Source organism: Amblyomma mixtum, chromosome 2 (assembly GCF_055824585.1).
Source record: "Amblyomma mixtum isolate Tamu chromosome 2, ASM5582458v1, whole genome shotgun sequence".
Taxonomy (NCBI): Eukaryota; Metazoa; Arthropoda; class Arachnida; order Ixodida; family Ixodidae; genus Amblyomma; species Amblyomma mixtum.
The window spans coordinates 17,767,312-17,791,779 of record NC_143013.1 but is presented as its reverse complement, the minus strand read 5'-3'; the positions used below and the strand labels follow the sequence as shown (position 1 = coordinate 17,791,779).

The 24,468-nt window shown below is 47.3% G+C and overlaps 1 protein-coding gene across 1 annotated transcript in view; it reads left to right on the top strand.

The window, feature by feature from the left end:
• LOC149358563 (uncharacterized) overlaps window positions 1-24,468 on the top strand; it is a 59,236-nt gene that overhangs the window by 32,295 nt on the left and 2,473 nt on the right. Inside the window, exons 10-30 of the mRNA XM_089570675.1 lie at window positions 687-874; window positions 1,824-2,108; window positions 2,815-2,988; window positions 3,885-4,156; window positions 4,730-4,982; window positions 6,006-6,297; window positions 7,585-7,787; window positions 8,605-8,867; window positions 10,084-10,162; window positions 10,915-11,073; window positions 11,942-12,055; window positions 12,638-12,824; window positions 13,861-14,104; window positions 15,609-15,789; window positions 16,950-17,160; window positions 17,873-17,989; window positions 19,772-19,944; window positions 20,776-20,959; window positions 21,650-21,691; window positions 22,228-22,303; window positions 24,260-24,306. Of these exons, the coding sequence (XP_089426801.1) occupies window positions 687-874; window positions 1,824-2,108; window positions 2,815-2,988; window positions 3,885-4,156; window positions 4,730-4,982; window positions 6,006-6,297; window positions 7,585-7,787; window positions 8,605-8,867; window positions 10,084-10,162; window positions 10,915-11,073; window positions 11,942-12,055; window positions 12,638-12,824; window positions 13,861-14,104; window positions 15,609-15,789; window positions 16,950-17,160; window positions 17,873-17,989; window positions 19,772-19,944; window positions 20,776-20,959; window positions 21,650-21,691; window positions 22,228-22,303; window positions 24,260-24,306 (3,744 nt within the window). The remainder of the gene's footprint in view (window positions 1-686; window positions 875-1,823; window positions 2,109-2,814; window positions 2,989-3,884; window positions 4,157-4,729; window positions 4,983-6,005; window positions 6,298-7,584; window positions 7,788-8,604; window positions 8,868-10,083; window positions 10,163-10,914; window positions 11,074-11,941; window positions 12,056-12,637; window positions 12,825-13,860; window positions 14,105-15,608; window positions 15,790-16,949; window positions 17,161-17,872; window positions 17,990-19,771; window positions 19,945-20,775; window positions 20,960-21,649; window positions 21,692-22,227; window positions 22,304-24,259; window positions 24,307-24,468) is intronic.

The window sequence follows — 24,468 nt, the reverse complement described above, 5'->3', positions numbered from 1 at the left end:
AGGCTTTGTAGGCAGACAGATTGTTCGCCTTCTCTGCTGTGCATGCAGATAATACATCGATGATGTTTGTTCCAAAAGTACAGATGTTAGAAGCGGGTTCAGCGAAGTACGTTTTCTTTTCAGTGCTGGACGTCGTTAAAGGAGGGAATTGCTCTTGTTGAAGCTAACTTGCTGCCTTCGTTCAGGTCCCATTGCCTATAAGAACACTGGCATAGTAGTTAAGGTCGTTTTTAAAACTAAGCTTACACGTTCTGTTTTAAACAACCGATACCTGAGTTCTGGCACGGGTTTTAATTCGCGCGAGCGTAATCATTAGAGTTCACTTCATGGAACGAGTACATTTCCTTTTGAGAACATTTACTAAAATAGTGGTTCCCACAGCAAGAAGTTGCCGACAGCATCATCGAACAACTAGAAAGTCATCTCTGTTGAGAGATCTCGCTTAATAACATGCTCGTTTAACTGCGGTCTTAACAAATGCTGGAATGGACGAATGCCGCATTTGTTTGTTGGAGACGGCGACAAGCACCTGTAAGGACTCATTCGGCACGCCCTGTGCGCACAGTGCATGGCTGTCCCTTGTTTCTCCTAGTATCTTTGGCGCAAACACGCACATTAAAAAATGAGCTAACTGGTGAAGGCTATGTCTGAACTGGTGCGCTTGTTGCCTGCGCGTCTTCTGGCAGGTTCGATTTACCAAAAGGCACGAATCGACGACAACAAGATCAGCTTCACATTCGCCCTTTTCGCACTGAACAAGCCGGAATACGTGGGCGAGACCAAGACTGTCATTCTGGAGATCAGCGTGGCCAATAAGGTCATGTACAAGGAGCCTATCTACGTCAACCTCACCGAAACCAACCCCGACGAACCGGTAGGTTCCCGGCTGCCCTCTGAAGGAGGAGGAGTGGAGAAGCTTTAATTGAGAACTAATTATTTATTGGTGGAGTTCCTCAGTCTAGGACCTCATTGGATTTGGCTGCGAGCAGTGCCCTACTGACCAGCCGTTGCTGGTTTTCGGGGTCCGAGCTGGTCAGCTCCCCCCCTCCCACTGCTCACGCGTTTTATTCTCTATTATGGGGATGTGGTCGTTCTTTTGGCATGCCCAGACCTCGTGGTAGAGATTGCGATATTCGTCGCGAAATTGGCACTTACTCTTGCAATTTTGTGCAGTCTACTTGGGTGACGAAAAATGTTGACTTGTAATTGTCTAATTACTACTTCTCCCTTAGTCGGTGTTCTATGCCCTTGATTTAGAGTCTTCTACTTAATCTGTAATGCCTTAGTATTTCCTTATAAGTGATTGGACTTTCGCGTTCCTCTAACGTCTCCACCTGCGGAGTCCGGCTCACAAGAACTCGGGCGGTGACGTGTGCTTCATCATTTCGGCGCAGAGAGCTATGGGCGGACGCCCTTTTGGAACGGGTTATTTTATTATTATAATCTGCCAGTCTACGCCCACTGCAGAACAAAGGCCTCTCCTATATCTCTCCAATTAACGCTGTCTTGTCACTACTGGGTTAATTAATCATTGCTGGGTTTTGTTGAACTACGGCACAACGTGGATGCGCTTATGAAAAACACCAGAACCGGACATAGAGTATTGGGTTCCTGCCATTTATAGTTAAATATGCTTTTCCATGAATAAATAACTGGTTAGGATAGCTAGTCGGCACTGTAGATCAGGTATAGTCTTCTGTAAAGTGGATGCGGAAGGGTGGTATTGCGTGCCACATTATGTGGATGTGACTAAACGTTTGAGATCGGTTTGAAGCGAGTAGCAGCAGGACGCGTAAGCCACGCTACTACGACCACAAACGCAGACGTACAACGTGGAAGACGTGCTTCCGGTCACGGAGCTTACCAAGGTGACACTGGGCAGCCTGCTCAAGTTCACGCTCCACCTCAACGTCACTTCCGGCGGCTTCACGGCCGTGCGCGTGGTGGCGGAGGCCGACCCGGAGAGCCCGCTACAGCTGTGCTCGGCGCGCTTCGATCTCGAGGCGAGCGGCTTCAACCTGCCCTGGGTAAACACCAGCTCAGCCGCGGCCACGCTCGAAAACGATCACTACGTGGTCGACCTCGGACGTGTCTACGTTTCCCAGCAGGTGAGCCGGAACTGCTCCCTTTCCAAAGACGTCTGTGCTCGGGCGCATTGGCTGTACAACTGCTCACTGGCGGTTTAGGGTCCCAACTCATTATCGTCATCATCATCATAATCACTACACCAACCGAATTATGTTTACAGCAGAACAAAGTCCTCTTTCTTGTACTGATCTGAAATTACCCGTGGTTTGTGCCAGCCTTGGCCACCGTAAAGTTACGAACTTCCTGGTCATCCTTATCTTCCTCCAGGCTATCTTCCTCCAACCTCAATCCTTCCCGTGACTCACTTCGGCCGAACTCTTTCATTGTTTCTCTTGTATCAAGCAAATGAAGCAGTTCAAGAAAAACCGCTCGAATAAAACGTGACCATTCGCCGCAATGCACGCTCTTATAATCTTTGCAGTTTTTCATAGCTAATACCAGGATTTATTTTTTAAATAATTATAGCATGCAGCGACAGTGATAGAGTAGGGCCTAAGTCTGAGAGCAGTGTTACGTTGTAATGTCATTTCGCATTTGCGCTAGAAACCGTCCATTAGTTCCCCAACAAACCTTGAAAGCCATTATGGTGGCTGCAACAGCTGTGTAGTTTAATTGGCACAGGAAACAACTGCACTGTTCTTGAGGCTTGCATAGCCAACCAGTACTAGCTTCCCTAGTGCAGTTAATCCTATACCTTGACGTGTACCTGCGTGCCGTGCAATACAGCGACCTGTGGGCCCTGCCAAGGAGAACACGCTGGTGTTGGAGGTGTTTGTGTACGTGGACTACACGATGGACGTGAGCCTCAAGGAGGGCAACTTGTTCCCCATCAAGATGAAGGTCGGCAAGGGCGACGATGGCCTGCTGGTCCCGTTTGAAGCACTCACACTCGAACCTAAGGTATGACCTGTACACTGCGAACGGGCGTGTTCTCTAACGCGCAGTTTCCGACCGTTAGTGAGTAACGATGTACGGGCGCTCACTAGTGCTAAATGTTAGCACAAAGTAGGCACAAAAATACCTCCATGGACCAGAAGACTGGGACAATGGTCGGAGATTAATTTCTGCTGTTGCAAAGTGTTCATCTCCTGCAAGGTCAAAGAAGGCATCACTCATCTCAATCTCATCTTCAGCATAGTCTCAGAATGCAAATGCAAAACAAATTAAAAAGGGCTAAAGTGCGTGAATTTCGAAAATTTTACTTCAGCTTGTGCTAGGACTGATGTTCTCGGAAACCAGCACCCTTTCCCTTTTCGTGTGCGTGTTTTCATCCCGTCGTCTTTTCGTGTCACTGTACCACAGCTACATATACACGTTCCTCACCGTCGGCAGCTGCAAAAAACTCGTGTCCGCAAAATTCTTCTTATATCTGAACTGGGCCGCCGCGGTGACTCAGTGGTTATGGTGCTCGGCTGCTGACCCGAAAGACGCGGGTTCGATCTCGGCCGCGGCGATCGAATTTCGATGGAGGCGAAATTCAAGAGGCCCTTGAACTTTACGATGTCAGTGCACTTTAAGGAACCCCAGCTGGCCGAAATTATCCGGAGCCCTCCACTACGGCCTCCTTCATAGCCTGAGTCGCTTTGAGACGTTAAACCTCATAAAACCAAACCTGTATCCGAGCTGGATTGCCGCGTAACCTGTGGCGAGTTACCTAACTACGGGATAGTACCACGATTACATTTTGTCTCGTGGTTCAATGAAGTAGACTGTATTAAAGCTCTGACTTGATGATGCCCTTAAGAATTGCGCGTAAGCATGAGTGCAACAGCGTGAACGGCTCCGTCCCTTCGCAGCGCTACATGTACAACCCGGACGTGAAGATCCTGGACGCGGTGGGCTGGCGGGAGCTGTACGTGAGCGGCGCGGTGGCGCTGGACGTGGTCATCACAATGCCGGCGGGATCGACGCACCCCAACATCACGGTCGACGTGGCTGGCCAGAACAACCCGAGCCTGCCCGGACTGCACATCTGCCGCGCACGCGTCTCCTTCGTGGGGCGCGCCATGCCCTGCCTGCAGGCTGTGCGAGACACTGTCAACATGGAGGGCATCAGCTACCCCAAACTGTGAGCCTCTTTTTTTTATAGTGTACGATAAGCCTGGGGTTAAGTATTCATTCCATCTAGTTAAGTAATGGGAAACGCGTGTGTACAATTAAGATAACTAGCATGTTTTAACACGTTTCTACCTTTCTACCGTAAAGTTAGCGGAATGAGTATTTTATTTTGGGCGTGGCGCGAAGGAGTCTTTTTATTTGAGTTAGAGAATGAGTGTTTTTTTACCTGAATGGAATTAGGAAATGAGTGTTCCTTTTTTTGTAAGTGAGGTTAGTGGAGTGTGTGCTGCTAGTGAGATTTTTTTGTGACTGGAGTTAAGAAAGTGTTTCTTTTTTTAAGTGTGTGAGTTAGGTTAGTGAGTGTTTCTTTTGTGGCTGGAATTAGTGGAGTAAAAGAGATTTTGTTTGTTTGTTTGTTTGTTTGTTTGTTTGTTTGTTTGTTTGTTTGTTTGTTTGTTTGTTTGTTTGTTTGTTTGTTGGTTTGTTTGTTTGTTTGTTTGTTTGTTTGCGTGGAGTTAGAGAGTGACTGATGTAATCGGGTGAGGCAGCTGTCTTCCCACCCGTCTTCTGTCCCCCACCGCAGCAACCCGGCCCGTCAGGACACGGACTCTGCCCGGGTGGCCCTGGGCACTGTGTCGCACATCCCCAAAAACCTGGGCAACCTGACCGAGAGCAAGATGATCATCAACTTCGTGGCCAGCATACAGGACGACGCCGAGTTCGCCAACGGGGCTCAGTACGGCATCGTCACCACCATGTCCATCGCCGGCAAAAGTGTCTTCACCGAGGAGAAGAAGTTCGTCGCCACCAGGGGTCCCTCCAAAGACTTGCTTCGGGTGCGCTTGCCTCTTCGTTCTTTTTTACAATGAATGCTTGCATACCTGGTTTTCTATTTCGATAAAAGTACTCCTCGGAGGATAGGTAAAAACTTTGCCGGCGCAATAGCCACGGATGCATATTAAACAAGTGACGATTTACGTTCTCCTAAGAGTTCCATCTTTCAATCTCATTTAGGAGCAGAGAGATGGGGAAAGGCAGAAAATGGTCTATAGACTTTCTACAAACTTTCTATATACTTCATATTGACTCTATTTCCTTCCTATAGGTATTTCATTTTGTCTATTCGTAAACTGTAGACTGTCTGCAGACAAAAGGTCTACTCAAAGGGTGTGGTCATAAATCAGTATAGATTGTCTATAAACTGTCTATGGGATTTGTGTTGTCGATAGACTAGCCTGTAGAAAGTGTATAGACATTATAGACAAATGTCTATGGACAATCTATAGACTGTCGAAAGAAATTTTTGTAAGGGACGTACGTTGCTGGAGTTACTTGCTAAGTTATCTCTCTAATTAACAAACCCAAAATTGACGCTTAAGTAAGTCTCAAATGACATCAACAGTGTCGTGCTAGCATCTATGTTAAGGTGCCCCTAGAGGAGTTTTATCAGACTGATTGAACTATAATTTGCAGCAGTCATGAAAGCTCAGAAATACTTTACGCTATTTTTTTTTTAAGAACATGTTTCGCGTCTTTTCTGTGTCCGATGTCCAGAACATGACGCTGTTATTATTGTGAACCATTTACTCACTTGTTTTCCTCGCAGTAGTGTCTCATCTAAGTGTAACAGTAGAGAAAAGAAAGTCAAATTAAGCCAAAACAGGTTGAGCAATGCTTTGACGTAAAAGGCCTTCAAGAAGACACAACTTGTTAGCCAGTTGCGACCTGAACGAGCGCAAAATACATTCTAAAATTTCTGTTAATTGCATAGTCGTCAAGTTTCGAGTTGTCAGAGTTCAAAGCCCTTCCCAATCTGGCTACCTAATTACGGCCTGGTAACCGGCCCGCCACCTGCGCAGAACAACCCGATCTTCGCGTACACCCACCCGCTTTGGGCGTCGCCCATCGTGCCGGGCATGGTGGCTGAGTTCGAGCTGGTGCTCAAGGTGCCGCCGCGCACCATGGGCCTGTACCTGGTCGAGGTGAGCACGGCGAGCGCCGACGTGAGCGTGTGCGTGCTCAAGATCAAGTCGGTGGGCGACACCATGCCCTGCCTGGACCCCGAGACACCGGCCACGTACGTGCTCCACGACGACCCCAACGACGGCAACAAGAGGGCCTCCATCGCCCTGCAGGCGCTCGCCAACGTCGGTGAGGAGGAGCGTGTCTTTCGTCCTCTGGTCATCGTAATGCGACACGAGGAAGGACGGTGGTGACGTGTACATACAGGGTAGTTCACTGTCAAAGAGAACAGAAGAGAGCCAGATGCTGCTTGTGGGAGTTAGTCTACAAATATGACGCTCTCAGTAGCTCCAGCGAATTCTGCTACATACTTCCCTGTACCCTCTAACAGTTGACCACAGTGTGAGAAAATCTTCTGAACTCGGTTTCACATGAAGCTTTGTTTCATCGGGTACAACGAATCATGTCCTCGCGTGAGCACCTCATAATTATTCGAGGCAGGTTGTGTTCGTGCTGCATTTCAGTAAAAAGTCTTAATACGATAGCATTAGGACCCCCATTTTGGCAAAAAAGAAACGCCCGATAATGTAATCCGTCTGAGGCCTCGGATGGGAGGAGTCACGTGAAGAGAAGGAGGCGCAACGGCCAATTAGAGAAGGGGAGAGGAGTGACGGAGAAGGGGAGATATTGGAGGCGGGTAAAGTGCAGTCGGAGCGCGGCGGCCTTCACCTCCCATGCATTCTCTGAAGCAGTCGGACATGTACTGAGTGTTCTCGCCCCGGCACCGAAGCGTTCGCACTCGTGTCCACTGAACTATGCCTGTTTAAACCAGCAAACAGAAACTTTAATGACTAGCTGTGAGTGACTTCAGTCCGTCCTAACAAATTGGTCGCACAGGGGGTCATATTGCTAACGCATACTCTGCCACGCGAATAGCAGTGATAGTCTGTGAATTTTCTGGCACCGTCGAGACCGCTCTCGTTCTAATCCTGGGTGGTGACGAAGAAAAAAAAAAGTTAGGACAGCTAAGATGTTCAGCCTTGATTTAACTTGCGCATTGAATAGTGCGCGCCACTTGGTGTTACTTAGGCAGAACTATAAGCACCTATACTAATCGCAAGTTGAGCGCTCGATTCTGCCTTGCAAGGACTGTGAATAAACTAGAAATCTCCTTAAGAGAAACGTGTCTACTGACTCGCGATTGCCATTATTGCTTTTAGAATAGAGAGAGAAAGGAATTTTAATGAGAGGAAAAGGAGGAGAGGTCGGCCAGGTGGTAACATGGCCCTGGCCTGCTGCTCAGCCATCGACTGAAAAATATAACCAAATATTCCAATAACCTCTTATGACTTCTTCAGGCCAGCTCGTTTCTACCATTCCACCTGGAACTGAAATTATTATAGGAGGGAAGGAAGGTCATTGTTTTTATACTTTAGACGAAGGCGCAGTGACTCGGGTCGTCCGTCGGCTGCACAGGCACCTACCCAATGCGGACGGTGAAGGACCTGGACCCGAACACGGTGGTGTTCTCCGTCATGATCCGCGTCAAGGAGACGGCGACAAAGAACAAGGCGCTCAAGTGCCGCATCTCGTACGGCTCCAAGGGAAACTTCGAGGAGAGCCTCATCGTGCCGGTGGCCAGCGGCGCAGCTGCAAGGGCGCCCCAGCATGACGAGACGGTGAGCGAGACACGTGAACTATTTACATCATTGCACCATTCACAGAATAACGATATGAGATGCAGCACCGGCACATGCCCGATGCTACCGAGCGGAGACGTTTGAAGAACATGCTCATTGGAACAACATTTCACGCCTGTCTAGCAACATCGCTTGCGCGGGGATGCGGCAAAGATAGGGGTGTATTAAAGGTGGATATGTCCGGTTAGAACTTCAAGTCCGTCGTGAACAGGGTGCAATTTAAGTACGCTTCTCGCGGAAGCGATCGCGAGCCTTATTTAAAATTCCGCAAGCAGGCTTTTCCACATATGTAAGTTGACCCAAACTAGATGGCCGAGCTAAGAAGATGGGCAAGGGCGTTCGTCGAGCAATCACAACGCAAGGACGTATGGTATTTTATTTTCTTCCGCCCTCATCTGGAGTAGAATACCAAGTTAACTACGAGGCACACCTCTACTGTAGTCATAAAAAGTCTCCCTCTTCTTTCAAAATGGATTTTATATTTTCCATCCACACTTTCGGCGCTCGTCCTGTAGCCTTTGCAGCTCTTAGAGAGAGCTCCGCCATCTTGGGAAGGTCAACAGTGTTATGTGGAAAAGCGCACTTGCTATCTGTGCGGGCATGTGGCTCCCTACTGGTCACCGCTGTCTCGGCGGATGTTGACTTTGCCGTCGTCCTTGGGTTGTCCCACTCGCACAATGCGAACGTCGCTCACAGCAGCGAGATGGTCTTGTAGTGTGGAAAATGTCCAAGTCCAAGGTAGCGAAAGCAAGCAGTAACAAGCGTACATAGTCTGTCTACCGCTCTTCGCACGCAGCTGGCCAAGGCCCCCCGGCAGATGGCGGTTGGCCCGCACGAACCCACCCTGCACAGCCTGGCGCCGGGTGCCATGCTGCTGATGACGCTCTTCCTCGAACTGGAGCCGTTCACCGCTTCCTCGCTCAACTTCGACCTGACCCTGGACGAAGGGGCGGCCTCCATGGAGGACTTCGAGCTGTGCCACGAGGGCGTCTCGCACCTGGGCATGAACTACCCGTGCGTCAAGCCCAGCCAATGGGACAAGCTGCCCGTCAACGCTGCGTGAGTCGTGGGCGTCGTCGCGAGATACTAGCGTTGCCTACGAAGCTGATGTGTAACTTTCAGTTCCCAAATCACTGCCGCTGCCTTCTCTAATTTATTATTTTTAATGCGTTAGCATTACAACCCTCATCTTCGCAAAATCTGTCCGTCTGGTGTTGTATGATGCCGTCTCCATCCTCCAGGAAGCATCCGCCCACTACTCGCCAAGCTTTTGAACTCCACCCATATCTACCCTCCAGAATCCCCAACTCACTACCAAGCAACCCACCTCACCCTCCACAAGCTGCACCCTCCGCCAATCACCCACCTTTCCAACCTCCAGAAGGCCTCCACACACTTTCACTGTCCAGAAGCCGACACCCACCACCAATAAACCCATCTCCACTCTGAAGAAGCTTCAGCCACCACCAGCCACCCACCTTTACCCCCCAAGAAAGTCGTACCCACCACCCATCCATTCACTCATCCACACGAAGCCGACGCAGCACTGGTACGAAAAAGCGGCGACGAAATTACAATTCGAAGCCGCACCGGGAGGCGATCATTGCCAAAGCGAAATATTCTACCAATACTGCTAACGCACATTTGTCGCATCACATCGTATGATCGGCTGCACATTTTTGCTTCCTTTTCATGAAGTATGAAAAAGAAAGAAAGCTAGATCTTTTTTTGTTCCGTATTACAGGTGAGTGATGCGGCAGAGGCGCAATTTAAATTTCAGTAAATGCTTATTGGGCAGCAAACTAGCGACGCATTGCTTTTGATCAAATCATTGGGTCCCTAGGGCCAGTAAACGTGCGTGTGGGTGCATAGCTGTTATGCTTGGTAATACTTTATTGAATGGTAGGCCCTCTTAGCTTTACTTGTAAGTGTAGTGCGCCCCTGAAACACTTGAAAGAACCTTTAGGCGCCGGCAGCCTATGCTTTCGTCTTTGCTTTTATTCTTGTCCTTTCTCGTCTTTATATCTAAGCTGAGATGGCTACAACTGCTTCCTGTAGCAAATTAGCCTATTCTGCGATGCGAGTCCTGCGTGAGTTTTAAATAACGCGAAAAGATAGTGCTGAAAGGTTTCTGTACTGAGAAGGAAACAAACGAGCAAAAAAATGCTGAAGACAAGATTTCTTTTTGGTGTAGAGACAAGCAGATTACTGACAAGGTTCCTTCGGAAAACCTAAGTATATTCTCTAACGAGGACCTTTTCTTTCCCCCCAACAGAAGGAGAATATTCGGCCACTACGACTTGCACCTGATCTGCAACTCGTATATCGAACGCAAGACGGAGGAAGAGAATATGGTAAGCTGATCACTTCCCACGGTGCCGGTGCGGAGGTATACGTACGAAAAAAAAAAGAGGAAAAAAGCTAGGAGTAGAAGGCTGCGCAGAAGGATAATTACATTGTAACATTTAGGCAACGTATCAGTTATTTTTGCTGCATAAAAAATTTAGGTTTCATGTTTTGTAATGCTGGAAAATATCGGCTACGCCCGTTATCATTGTCTTCCCATAAAAGTGCCAAAGCGACTTGCTTGTACTTCCCGAACATTTCTAAATGGCCCCATAACTTGATCGAAGTTCGCTTCTACGGGTCTGTTTGTGCTGTCGCTGTCGAACTACACTGCAATATTAAAAGTCATCTCCAAAAGTCGCCTCGTGGGATATTATTACAATGCTCCTAAAAAAGTTCACAGAATGATATATTTCACCTCTAATTGAAACCACATTGCACTGGGGCGTCTATACCCTGTGTCAGCTACTCTGAAGTCGCATAGAGCAGTTAACCAGAAAGGATGTCTGGGATTCAACGGCTGGCTGTGTGAAAGGCGTCATTCTCACTTGCGATGAGCCGTGGACATACCGCCTCAAACCTTCTGACGCCAACTCAGGCTCCAAGTACCGTCTTAGTGAGTACGTGGCCAGTGTGTTCGGAAAAAAAAACATGCAAAATAAGTTACAAAAGGTAAAGTTTTTCGGTCGGAGGCGTCGTACAGTCCACTTCACGTGTGAACGATAATACAACACCCATTTCTCTCATTCTTGATCCGCAGCTGAGGTTCACGGTTCCGCTGCTCCTCAAGCGCAACTCTAGCCTTCTGCCGGGGATGGAGGTCAGCCTGACAGCCACCGCCGTGTCTGGCCAGACTAGTCGGAAGACTGCCACCACTCGCCTGCGCATCGCGGATGTGCCGGACCAGACGCTCGGAACGGTACGCGTAGCTGCCACAGAGAGCAATAATTCAAACTACAGTATATAGTAGCCGTTCTATGAAATACACAACGCTATACTAGAATAAATTCCTTAGCTCAGACGATGCACGATAGAGATCGGTTGATGCTGCATCTGTCCTATCGTGGTATTAATAAGACAGGGCAGATGCAATTGTTAGGTAAATAAAAAAAAACAGGCCGTGGTTTGCCAGGCAAGTAAATTCGCTCTCCTGAACCGAGGCTGAGCAGTTCGCATACATCCCGTTAAGAATTTGGTCTCTACAATGTCTCGCATCACTGTGTGTAAATTCGTGTACATTACCTCCCCCCTTCCCCCGCGCCCATGGCAGTTTGTTTATACAGAACCTAATGGACGTATACTTATGTGGTTTATTAATATAAATAAAAGGCAAAGGTACTGAAGCAACGGTTCGTTAGAATACTGCAGAAATTAGGAAAAGACTACTTCTTTTCTAGCCTTCATCTTCCACTATCTTCTGGTGTTAAGTCACAAAAGATTCTGCGCCACTTCGGCTCAGCCTATCATTTCACTGTTACAGTGATAGACTGCTTAAACCTCATCTACTACGATCTGCTTTCTCCAGTTCATCAGACTTCTCTACTGAGCGTTTCTTCACCCCTCTCTCTGCCTGAACCTACCAAATTAGTCATTACTGGTCATTTCGCTAACTGTCACACCTCAACATAACAAAGAATATGCAAAAAGAGTGGATTATTTTGTGACCAAACAGACCCCTTTACTGCCAGAGGTTGTTAAGCGTCATTTTATTTTTGAACAACTAGAGTGGTTTCGATATTCACGGCGACGTAGCGCTTACTGATATGCCCGCGGCGCCGCCATTTCAGGGCGACCCTAAGGTTAAGTCTACCAACGGCGGTCCCACAGACATCCGGGTGCGACAGCGACTCTGGATACCCTTCAACATCACTCTGGCCCGGGGAACGATGGCCGAACTGCAAGTACGGTGCTGCGCTCTTTATTCCCGTTTACTGAAACCTCAACGGACACAAACTCATCCGTCAGTCAGAGAGCACATGCAGCGCGTAGTGTTCGTCACACCAGAACAGCTTTGCACGTGAATAATGGGCTTGATCTTAAAAAAAGAGAAGTTGACCAATCTGCAAGGGAACAATGCCTCTTGGTACCAGTACGCATGGTTTCTTCCTGACTGTAAGGGCTGCAATACAGCTTGAACAAAAATATGCTGAGAACGTTCTCGCTTTGCAAATAATGACATTGGGTGTATAACACGTGCAAAGAGCTTGAACCGCCGTTATGTGCTATGCACACAGCGTCTTCGTCAATTTAACCTACAAAAATGGCACACCTGCATCGCCAAACGTTAAACGCAGTGAACCGTAGTTAGCAAGCGGGAGTTTACGTCAGAAGATGTGTGGGATGGGAGTGGGGTAGGTGTGGGAGCTAATTCTTGTCTGATGCTGCTCGTACAGAGCTTAGCGCAGAGCTGAGATGCTTAGTGCAGAGCATGGATGCTTTGAGCCGAACGAATGAGTTGTTCGCCAAACAAAACCAACCCGCAGGTTGAAGCCCGAGGCGCTGTTCACGAGAAGAGTGGCATCGTAAACATTCATGGACTACGAGTGGAGGCTGTGGGCCGCAACATTCCCTGCTGGCGCAGCCGACCTCTGAACTTCACGCTGACATCATCGTTCGGCAATGTGCAGACCGACAAGGCGTTCGCCTCACTGGGCTTCTACGCAAACCCTGGTCAGTTGCCGTATTTGCACTTCTCAACTGCTTCTTTTTAGTGCGAAAGCGCTACTTCACTAGCAAAGCTGAGAAACTCGAGGTATGTGTGAAGCCTCAACCTTTGACCTTTGACGGAGCGCCAGCGGCAGAGGCCTTATGCAGGTGCTCCGTCAACGTGCGGAACAGGCACAGCCCTCGCTGCGCAGGGCTGCCGATAGGGGCTGACGTTAAGGCCTTGCATGCGGTTACCTCTAAGACGGTGTTGCCTCAAGTGCATTCGCACGTCCTACTCGGTTTAACTACTTTAAAACCCTGCCATTTTTTTTTCCTGTTGACAAGAACACTAGCACAACCCGCACTCAGAGTGAGAGTGGAGTTACTCTTCTTGAGCTCAGAATTTGCTCACGAGATATTTTTTTGCCCTATGAGTCATTATTTCAGATATCACGGGTAAATAATACACTTCCCGTGTCCAGAACCTAAAAGACAGTTGTCCACCATCAGAAAAACCAGGGCTACGTTTTCCACATTCCTTGTCTGCATCCTAAATGTCTGACACTCGGAACTTCCTTCAGATGAGCTCAGCGCTAATTTCCCCCGCATTGATGCGACCGTGAGCACCAACACTGACGTTATACGAACTGCAGTCTACAAATGTTTCTTTAAAGTTTCACGCCGCTGTAGCCGACTGGCCTGCATTTATGATACGCGCATGTACAATTAGCTATTTTCCTATTTCCCTTGCGTAGGCAATGCGGCTCTACCGTCCTTTCTCCATCCCTCTCTCTTCGTTTCTTCCCTCTTTCACTCTCTCCCTTCCTCCATCTGTTAATCTTTCCTTGCTCAATTTCTTCCCTTTTTGCTTTCCTCTTTGTCTCTCTCCCTCCCTCCCTCCCTCCCCTCATCTGTCCGTCCTCCTTAATTTCTTTCTTTCCTCCTTTTCTTCCCTCTTTCTCTCTCTTCCTCCCTTCATCTGACCATCCTTTATTGCTTTCCTTCTTCCCTTCCATGCTTTCTTCGTTCGTCCTCCATCGCTCGTCTCGTGGCGTCCCAGGCTACAGCCACGTGCGGGGCAAACTGCAGCAGGGGGACGACGACATCGTCGTGGAGGTGCTGGCCGAGATGACCGACCACCCGACGGCCGATGACGGCAGCCGCCACCCGGTGACGCTGCAGGTGACGGCGCTCCACTGGCGAGCCACGGCCACGCACTTGCTGCGCGTCGTGCGCACCGGAAAAGAGAGCGCGCTGGTCGACGTGCGCGTGCTGGTCGACGACAGCCACGTCTACGAGAGGGAGTGAGCATCGAATCCCGCCCTTTCCCGCGCTCTGCCTCGCGTGCAGTAACGGACACACTTTAAGGAATACGCGAAATTCCCAGGCAAGCTTTTTCGCAGAGCATTTAAGAAGGCGTGTAAAGAAGCCGACTTGCAAGTTCTGAAGAAAATTATTACTTGGGCGAATGTTATCTTTCGCTTGTGAATTGTTAGACGAGGCTATTGTTCTAGGTGTCTTTTTTCTTCTTTCTATAGTCACGACACTCAAATTGTTAAAAAAAAAACTAAAAAACTTTCCGTTATTCAAAATAAACTAGTAAAATATGCTAGAAGCATACTATGGCGTAATATCCAGCGTTAAAATATTGTGACGAAGACGAAGCTGGCAGTGGCGCGGGACGGAGCGCTCGCGCTAGGCCAGCGGCCATTAAACCACATAGCCATCGTTCACCACGCCTCATTCTTCGGCTGGCCGCCGCGTAACATTTGGTGGAGGTGCTGACACACATGACAATATGACGGTACCTTGCCATTTATCAATTAAAATGACATGTCTTGGATTCAAGAATTAAGTTAGACTAGAGACGTTTTGCTAGCAACTAAAAGGATCAACAGAATTCTGCCCGAGGTCATCTCCATAATACAGGGCACCGGCCGAGTGCCTCGCAAGGGAGTTCACATACGCTTTTTTTTTTTTTTTGGGGGGGGGGGGGGTCACGGACGTACAGAGACAAACAGGTCACTTCGCCGTCCTGTTTCTCTAGGAGTAGCAATGAAACCGCACCGTCTAGTCCGGAAACATGCCATTCTTCGCATACTCTGTCTTCATTTTCGCTAAGAAGCGCGGGCTCCAAAGAGTCAGATGAGAATGATGAGTGAACCCTAAAAGAGCAGCGACCTTAGTCGAGTGCACAAACAATACTATCTGGGGTAGAGAAATATTACAGCAGAGCTCACAGCACCCAGAGCTTCAGTGTTGGCGTGGTTTCTCCTCTCTCCCAGTACATTCGCCTGTCACGTGTGTTTACCTTAAGCGAATAAAATGCCATGAAACCTCATTAAACCTGACAACAGCCCTGCGAAATAGCTCCAAGCAAGAATCTATTGCGAGAATAAAAGGCAGTATCGGCCAATATATATGCGGCTACAGGGCTACGGTCGTCGCAACATTGTCTTATGGTATTGCACAGACGCGTTTTACCTATAAGCCATAACTTAGGTAAGAGACAAAAGTAAGAGCAAGCAGGTTTCAAACGCTTCATAGCGTGTTTGCTATGAACTTGACCTTATACCGCACTGCTTGCCTAAAGTGGTCGTGTTAGGTCTCAAGTGTAGTAGCTCTCACAAATCTGTGTCTCGTGAATCAGTGCCGCACTGCGTTTCTTCAGTAACTCCTTTCCGCCCTCATCTCGCGCGCTGTGCTTTCGCGCCAAAAAGAGTATCAAGTTTACGACAGCCCCTTGACTTTGTTTCCGTTGCATCGCTGTCCGTTGCAAGGCGCTTAAAAGCGTTTGCGAAAATGCAGGGACCGGGTCGCACTTGCCGCGTACATCCGTCACTCGGAAGACTCGACATCTGAGCCGAGCAAGCTCATATTCCGGCTCTTCCTGCCCTTCTTCATCACCTTCGAATCACTCGTCGACGTGGTGTCGGTCAGCCGCTACCAACCCATTGTCAGGAACACCAGCACCGGCGTCGACATCGAGGTGAGGGCTCGGTCACCACTGAGAACACTTTGAGTCTCTGTCCGCCAGTAAGAAAGCACGCTCACAGTGACCAAGGTGGTTGACGATGTCTACGGTGTTTTATTTACACCACTCTTTAGTCCGTACCTCACTCATTTAGTCTGAGCTCACACGTTACTGATGCGCTCTACGAGTGTGAACGCTCCGATATCGAAAAACATTGCTTGTCAGCGAACCACCTGCTACACATTTTTTTATGCTTATAAATACCACTGATGTCAAATACTTTCTCCCTTCTCCCACAGTTGCAAGCTGTATTCACGTGTCAGGGCAATAGGGGATATTCAAAATTCCGCAAGTGCGCTTTTCAACATAACTACGCGGCGGCCAAAGACAAGATGGCCGACTTCTCTATAAAAAACTGCGTGGGCTACAGAACAGGTGCTAATGGTGTGGATAGAATATAAGAAACGTATTTTGGAAGAATCAAGCAATAAACTAGTACTTCTTACTTTGTTTCAGCCGGAAACGCATGGTCAGCCGTCTTGTCTAGGGCAAAATTGTTATGCGAAAAAATGCACTTGCAGAATTTGGATATCCCCTATTGCACTAGCAAGCGTACGCTCTTGACTGACGACCCCTTCCTATTAGTTTGAAGCTGAACTTCAGTGTGAATTTGCCTACGAAACTTCTCAGGCGCTGTCCTTTGCACGCAACCACCTTGGTACTACCTAGACTCTTGACAGACAACATAATCCGCGGTCAGCTGGTCTCAAAGGCTTGCCATAGACGCAGCTCCACTTCTTGACGGACGTCGTGCTTATTACGCAAGAGGTTGTAACAGCCTCCCGCATTTTTCGCGTCAATCATTAACGTAGTTCATCACTCTGTTTACTATTCCTCTTTTAGCCCTGTATTTCCTGCCACTCGTACAGCAGAGTAGCCAACCAGAATTATCTTCCAGCTAACCTTTCCCATCCGCCTTTCCTCTCCTCAGTCTCTCTTATAAGCTTCATGCGAAGTAAATACTGACTATTAGTATACTGCTTGAAGAATTTTACATCACGAGCAGCGCTGATTCATGCAGAAAACAATGTCAAAGTTCCTGAATATCTTGGTTTGCATCTTATAACAAACTATAGTTGCAAACAACTGAAACGCAATGACGGGGTTCGGCGCAGCTTCCCACGCTGATGTTCGCCGACCAGCTGGAGCTGAACATGACGCTCGCCGTGGACCCCGAGAACAAGCGGGGCTACGGCACGGGAGAGACGTTGGCCACCATCCCGTACCGGGCGCTCTGCGACCAGACCTCCAGGGGCCCCCAGAAGCAGATGCAGGGGCTCCCCTGCGCCAACACTAGCCACGTGCTCTTCACCGTCAACAGCAACGGTCAGCCTCTTCATCGTGATTCGCGTATTCGTCGGATAGCGATAGCATGGCAAAGAGGTTGACTGCATTTTGTTTTGCGCTGCTGTGCCAACAAGAGCGGCAGTGCACGCCGCTGATATACGAAAATATGATTCGCTTCACTCGCCACGTAGTTCCTTTAACAGTTTTTCTCCTTTTTTGTTTAAAACTCGCATAGTACTTGCGCGCATATTTGTACCCTCTGTGCTCAACGTTAAACCTTACTAGAAACAAAGTGTATTCGCAGCAACGTTTCTCGGAATTGTTACCTTATTCAATTTTCCGCTAAGCGGCGATCTTATTGCATGCAAATTGAACAAAGAGCTCTAAATTTGCTGACTCCAAAAACGTAATTTTCGTTGCTGTTGTTGCCATTCCGCCATATTTTGTTCCGCCTGATATTCTTCATTTGCCATCTTAGAATTGTTGTCTGGCTGCTGTCACAAATGACTAGCCAATAAAGGAAAGACAAAAGAAGGGAAAAGAGGGGCTCGTTATCGCCCAATGAGGACTACAAATTAAAAAAAAAAAAACTTTCGCTATGTTTCTTGGTTTCGGCGACTGTTGGGTTACAATCAATACAGGAACGACTAGTACAGGCTTCAGGCTTTTTTTGTTTGATTTATCCTTTCACAAATGTTATCACCTTGACGTATAGCGACAAAGCTTTATTTTTACTCATTCGCCTCCCCAGAGTGCGTATTCGAGCTGGGCATGCAGAGCGGAGCCATCGAGAACTGCCAGATAACGGCATCTTCGGCAGCAGACAGTTCCCACGCGCCGTGGGATGTCCGGAAAGGTGGCTCGAGCGGTAAGTGCCTGTAGCATCGGGAACTTCGTTTCTGCGCCCAACTAAATTAAATCTTTTGAAGCGCTGTCAATACATTTAGCACAAGGATACCAAGTTGCATCACTCATTGCATCAGCGCAGCCTATTGAAGCTCACGTATTATTGGGTTGAATAATGCCGTAAACTAACACAGCCAGGGAGCCAAATCTTCACACTGTGTTTTTCTTGCTAAAGTTTGCAGTTTAAGCATTTTATAAGCTCGGAGTGTCTCTCTGAACTCGGTCTCTCTAAGTGAGCCTCTGCACTTGCGCCCAGTCTTCCAATGCCAGCTTCCCCTATTTCTCCTGTTCTCACTCGTGCTCACCTGAACAACTTCACAGGCAGCATAAACGTTTCTAGGGCAGTAGTAACGCGCTATGGCAAAAAAACCTGTCAACATCTGCCTCCTGCTCAGCAAAAAATGGCTTTGCCTCATTACATTATGTTAATAAACAAAGTACGCTTTAAAAAAAACAAAAATGGCTTCGCCTTTTTACATTTCTGTGAGCAGGCAAAGCACGCTTTAAAGAAAAACGCACAGTCCCGATATCAATTGCAAGCGATCTGCACTAGCAAGTTAGCACGGACACATGGGATTGGTCGTTCAGTCTGAAGCTCTTTGCCAGATTTAGCAGTACTTTTTTCTTCCTCTTCTGCGCCCGCGCCTTTTGCAAGTATACACCACGGTGTGCAGCAGCTGTGCTTATAGGTGGTCTAAGGTGACCACGGGCCTAAGGAAATAAAATTGTCAGGAAATACTAATTTCAATCCTGATGCCACTGGGGCGTACCAAAGCAGGAAGACCGCGGCAACATTTATTGCCTGAGAAAGGAACCCCGGGGGCGGAGGAGCGTCGAGAAGCTGCGGCTGCACTGCTGAGTCTTGAGAGCGTCCTGAGCCGCGCAAGGAGTGGTGGTGTTTTCTCCTCCTCGATGCGCAAGCCGGGAGCGTCGCGCGTGTCCTAACACTACCACCGCAGGGGCCAGCATAGCTTTTATTATGAATAAAATTTAACCCTACCAGTTTCAATGAAAAAGTGGCATGGTAAACCTAAAAAAACAAACAGTTCTCAAATATCGTTCCCGTCAGCTTATGCAGTGCGATTTACTCTCATCTTTTAACATCCGATGATGTGTTTACACATTGATTTTCAACTAGCTTATTGTTACTAACACCAAAATATTCACTTTACAATCGCGGGTGAATACAGGTGAACCTCGTTATAAACAGACAGTTTATGACGAAATAATGGACATAACGAAAGAATGACGATTCCCCTTGGAAGCTCGGTCAACACGGGCTATAACGAAGCTACGGCTATAACGAAGTAAACGTCGGGCACCTTCAACTTCGTTCTAACGAGGTTCAACTGTAGTACGCAGTAATTAATGGTTCCGGCTCTCTGCCCGAAATAGCATACAATATTTCGCTCAGTGAATTCATTCTCGATAATATGAAACAAAGTCGTTGTTACAAATGACGTTGATTTCACTGCAAACGAAACAGGCTCACCGCTTTTGTGCGGTGAACAAGCAAATCCTGTAGAATGAAACTGTAACCGCGAAAAAACTGTGAGAGTGCGAACTACAACTGCGCAGGTAATCCGTAGGAGCTGCAATGCAGCTCTCGTTTCTTTTTCTTTCTCACACCCCGCACACATTTTAGACTTCACCCACACTGAAAAAGGCTTACCCACGCCCCAGTGCTTCCTGTGACGCACTTTTCAGTGACGCGACACTCAGCTGTCTCTCTGCTGCGGCGCAGTGTGGTCCCCGGCCGTGAAGTCTTCCCTGCAGCACGACTACCTGCAGGTGAACTTTATGCGCGTCACCAGGGTGTCCCAGGTGGAGGTGGTGTACGTCCCCGGTTCGCGACGCGTCTCCAAGTACCGACTGCTCTACAGCGACAACGGCCAGGACTGGTACAAGCACGGAGACGTGAGTGGCCGCTGTGAGCGGCGCTGTGATGGCAGGGAGTTCTTCGCGCGTAGGCTGGTTGCACAGAAATTCCGGGTCACGCGCAAAAGCTACTAGGGAAATGCATTGGGATTTGTTAGCCAGTATTATTTTTATTTTATATACAGGGCACGCTGCACCACTAAGACAACTCCTATTCGCCAAAGACAGAGATTTTGCCATTTAAACCAGTGATATCAAGTAAGCGGCGGACATAAAAGTATCCCAAGCGAGAAATTTTACGTAGGAGAATAATTCTGAATCTTTTTTTTTTCGATTAATAAGTCCAAGAATTACATGATTCAAATATAACTCCTCCTCTCCCAACCGGCTCCTTCAGGAGCAATCCATAAATCCTCACTCTCCTGCATGAAGGTCTCGAAGCCAAGCAAGCACTGCTATAGCGTTCTGCCAAAACCCTAATTTACATCTTGCTTTCAAGATTTCTGCTTTGCCCACGTGTCCAGAACGTTGATGAATATTTATATCTTAAGCGATCGCTCAAATTAATATTTTTAATGGAGTAGAAGTACCCGTTTATTCTGAGGTTCCCCACCGAGATTTGAGGCAGATACTGCGCCATTTTTTTTTTCTCAAAAACGAATTTTCCAATTTTTTTCGTAAGCGTTACATCCGAAAAAACTTGCAGTAAATGCAATTTGAGAAAAACCGTATCAAAACACGTCAGCATATGGTCTCGTCAGTACATTCATTCAAGAAGGAGACACGAATCAGAAGTTTTTCTTTTTTTTCTGAGCCTTTTGTTATGTTTCGTCTAGTGACCTAGCTAACTTAAGAGTGTCGCGAATGCAGGTGCGGACCCTTGACCACAAGAATGGCGTGGCTATCGACCGCCTGGAGAAGACGATACAGGCTCGTCAGATCCGCTTCGTCATCGAGGAGGCGTCCGACCCGCAGATGGAGGACGAGCTGCTCGTGGGCATGCAGCTCGAGCTGTACGGCTGCTACATCGAGGAGCTGGACCAAGAGCGCGGAGGTGAATGTTACGAAAGGAATAATGTTCCTCCCACAGATTTTAAGGGTTTTCTTCGCGCACAATCGCCATATCGTTCTTCGCTCGTGCCCAACAGTATTCTGATTCAAGGCAACTTTGCTGAAACACTCCCGTCGTTTGGGTCATTTTAGGACAAACTAGGAGCCGCTACAGTATAATCCTAGTGATATAGTTCCTGTCGTGATTTTTTTATTTTATTTAATTGGCATCTTCGCACTTATTCACCTGGCACAATCTTATTTTGTCCTCCTTTTTCACATCATGGGAGCAATTGTTTTTCATTATAAGAGGTGTTTATGCTTATACGTGTTCATCGACAGCGGCTTTCACAAACTTTTAGCGCACACAGACACAGACCACAAGAAAGACGACACACACACGCAAGCACCATCTACGGTACAGCGCCATATGGCCAGCATAGCCACACGTAGAGCGCGGTGTCATGTCCAATTTTCACAGCTTCCTTTCCTGACTAGTAGTTCAAACACGGCTACGCATATCTGCAATCCACACGAAGAGCTGAAAACTTGTTTTAACCGTTGATAAATTTCTCCGACAACGGTAGATTCCGCACTCCAACAGTGTTCTCGGCTGTGAATGATAAAAATCTGCAACAGCTGCGCAACACTTGAAAATTCATTTTGTGTCCGCATGTTCCCCTCTCTTTTTCAGTTGCTTGTGAGGAAGACAAGACGTGGTACTCTCACGTAAGAAGTACGTTCATATTTCTGTGCAAATAAGCTGTCAATTTTCTCGCCGAAAAATATTACAGAAGATGCACGCAATAGATTCAGCTACTGTTGAGCCTCCTTATAATGAAGTTCAAGGGGCCCGGCGACTACTTCGTTCAAGCTGTGTTGAACGAGCTTCCAAGAAGAATCATCGTTCTTTCGTTATATTCATTATTTTGTTATAAACCGTTTCGTTATAACGAGGTTCGACTGTAGTTAGACCTGTGTCAGTGATAGATTACTACAAACGTTGTGTCGTCGATGACTCTTTTCTGCAAATTTCAGCACTCGTTTTTTTTTATTTTACCTACTTTGAAACATATCGCAGTTCAGCTCTTATATTAGTTTTTGCCTTTAAAATAAATTACAATCAATTGTGCGACCTCGGAATTTTTGTTTTATTTTACTACAAATCATTCTGTTTTGTATTACTCCTTCGTTCATCAAAGGTAAGAGAATAATTTAATAAACTGAAGTAATTTTTTGTTAAGTCACAGCCCTTATTTACTCCCTTTGCAGCCAAGAAGACTCGCCACTTCGCGGTCGACACGACGAACAACATTGTCTACTTTTGCGATTTCCATGGAAGAACGAAGTAAGCTCTTATTTAAACATAGAAATCGTCCGCATCGATGCCGTGTAATGTACGGACTAATTTTTTTAAGATTTACTTATTTTTATCTTGAAAACTGTTACAGATACGTGGGTGCCGTCTCTGCAGGTGCACTGTACTGCAAGGCAAACATGATGTACGCGACAGAGCTCAATAATGAGACGAATAATTAACTAATATCAGTGACCAGCTTTTTTTTCTGTTTTTGAGGCGAGATTACACTGCGAAGCTGAAAGCCGTCAACATCGAAAGCAAGCCCAGTTTTTAAATTTTCTTTATCGGCAATGGGGCTCGAAATATCGAAAGCCAAAACTGTGCATTTCAAAGCTCGTTGAATTTTCTTTCCCGCGTTGCGTAGCTATCAAATGGTGTCGCTGCACGTAGTATCGTCACCGAAATCACGATAACTGCACATACATCATAAAATACACATTCTATTTCTGTATTTACTGATATAGAAATGGGAGCGACACCAATTTATAACTGTGCTACGCGGGAAAGCCAACTCAACAAGCTTTAAAATGCAAATGTTTTACATTCGATATTTCGAACCACATTTCCGATAAATAAAATGTAAAAAATTGGTTACTCTTTGATGCTGACGTCCTTCAATTTCGCAATAAAATCTTGTCCCCTAAAGTCGAAAATAAAAAAAAACTGTATTCACTAATTTTGTTTATTAATCGTAATATTTGAGACCAGTCACGTACATAACGTCCACCTTGCTGTATACAGTCCGCCTGCGCAGACTGCGCCGACGCATCTCTGACAGTTTTTAAAACAAGAACCTGTAAACGCTAAAAATAAATCACCCGATAAATTTGGGCTCTTCGTTTTCAGGAACAACCCGAATCCTGCACCCCGGAAGGGTGTTTATTGAAAATCAGGCTCAATCTGGTTTCTACTCGCAAGCAGCCTGTCCGAAATGTATTTTACTAATTGAAAACAGCTGTCAACGAGGAGCGTGTGAAAATCGACAGGGTTATTGCAGACCTTTATTAGAATAGTCCCGCCATTTGTTTGGGATCGCCCGTCTGTGTTCCCGTTTTCGTTGCTGTTCCTCAAGCCAAAAAAAGAAAGCGTCAGTTCCAGATGAGATCTAAATGTACCCTCAGGATGACCCTCAGGAGTCAGACCACAGGTAGGCATTGTGTAGAAACACTCCCCCGTCCTGTCCTGTGCTGTAGTAAATCATAAATAAAGAAAAAGAAAATAAGCAGTGCATGGACTGGAGACACGATGTAGGCGGAAAGAGGAGAGGATAAAGAGGAACTTGCGAGTTCGCAAACATTTTCTTGGTTTAATCTAGCATTTGTAACTCAACTGAGAAATTTGTCGCCTTGCACCGTAATCGGGGGGTCACTGGTTAAGGATGCCTCCTCCTCTAGAAAATAAAACTCGATTTGCGGAACAGTTTCAGTGGAAAAATCCTGACTTCTACATATCCGCGACCAACAGCCGCCCTTGCGCATATAAAATCCACCTGGTTTTCAATTAAGGATCTAACATTTTATTCTGCACACCCCTCCTTGACCTAATTTCGAAAGATTGAAAACCGAAAACAAAGTGCCTCACGTAGAATATACTATAGGAGCCAGAAGTTTCCAGGACGCACAATCGCTGGCTCAAATGTATCGCTGCGTCACCTGGTGGTCCGAGGAAGGCGCGGCCATTTCGTGCGCAAAGGGGTGCTCGTCTGGAAGCTTCTGCTTCGCCTTCCTTGGACTTGGTTCGAGAAGTAGCCCGCACGATGAGCCGACAAGCTATGGCGCTTCATGGCGCGTGCCGCCACTTTGATGAGGCGCTGGCAAGCTGCATTTTCTATTAAATTTTACCAACCACCCGCTTCTGTGGGCTACCGGATCATTGCTTCGCGTATCAAGCCGAAGGAACGTAAACTCAGTACTCTTTAACACCGGCCCATTATTCTCGTTTCAGTCACATGGCCTGCTACTCTTCCAACGACGGTGGGAAGACCTGGTCAAGTATGTTTCGGCGATCTTCTCGTTATTTCACTTGAAGGGCTATAGTATGAAGCTATGTTGAGTTCGAAAGGAAATGGCGGAGGTTTAAGCAAGATATACTGCAGAGCAAGATATACTGAAGTAAAGACCACCACATTTAGCATTGCTCCAGTGCGCATGTCC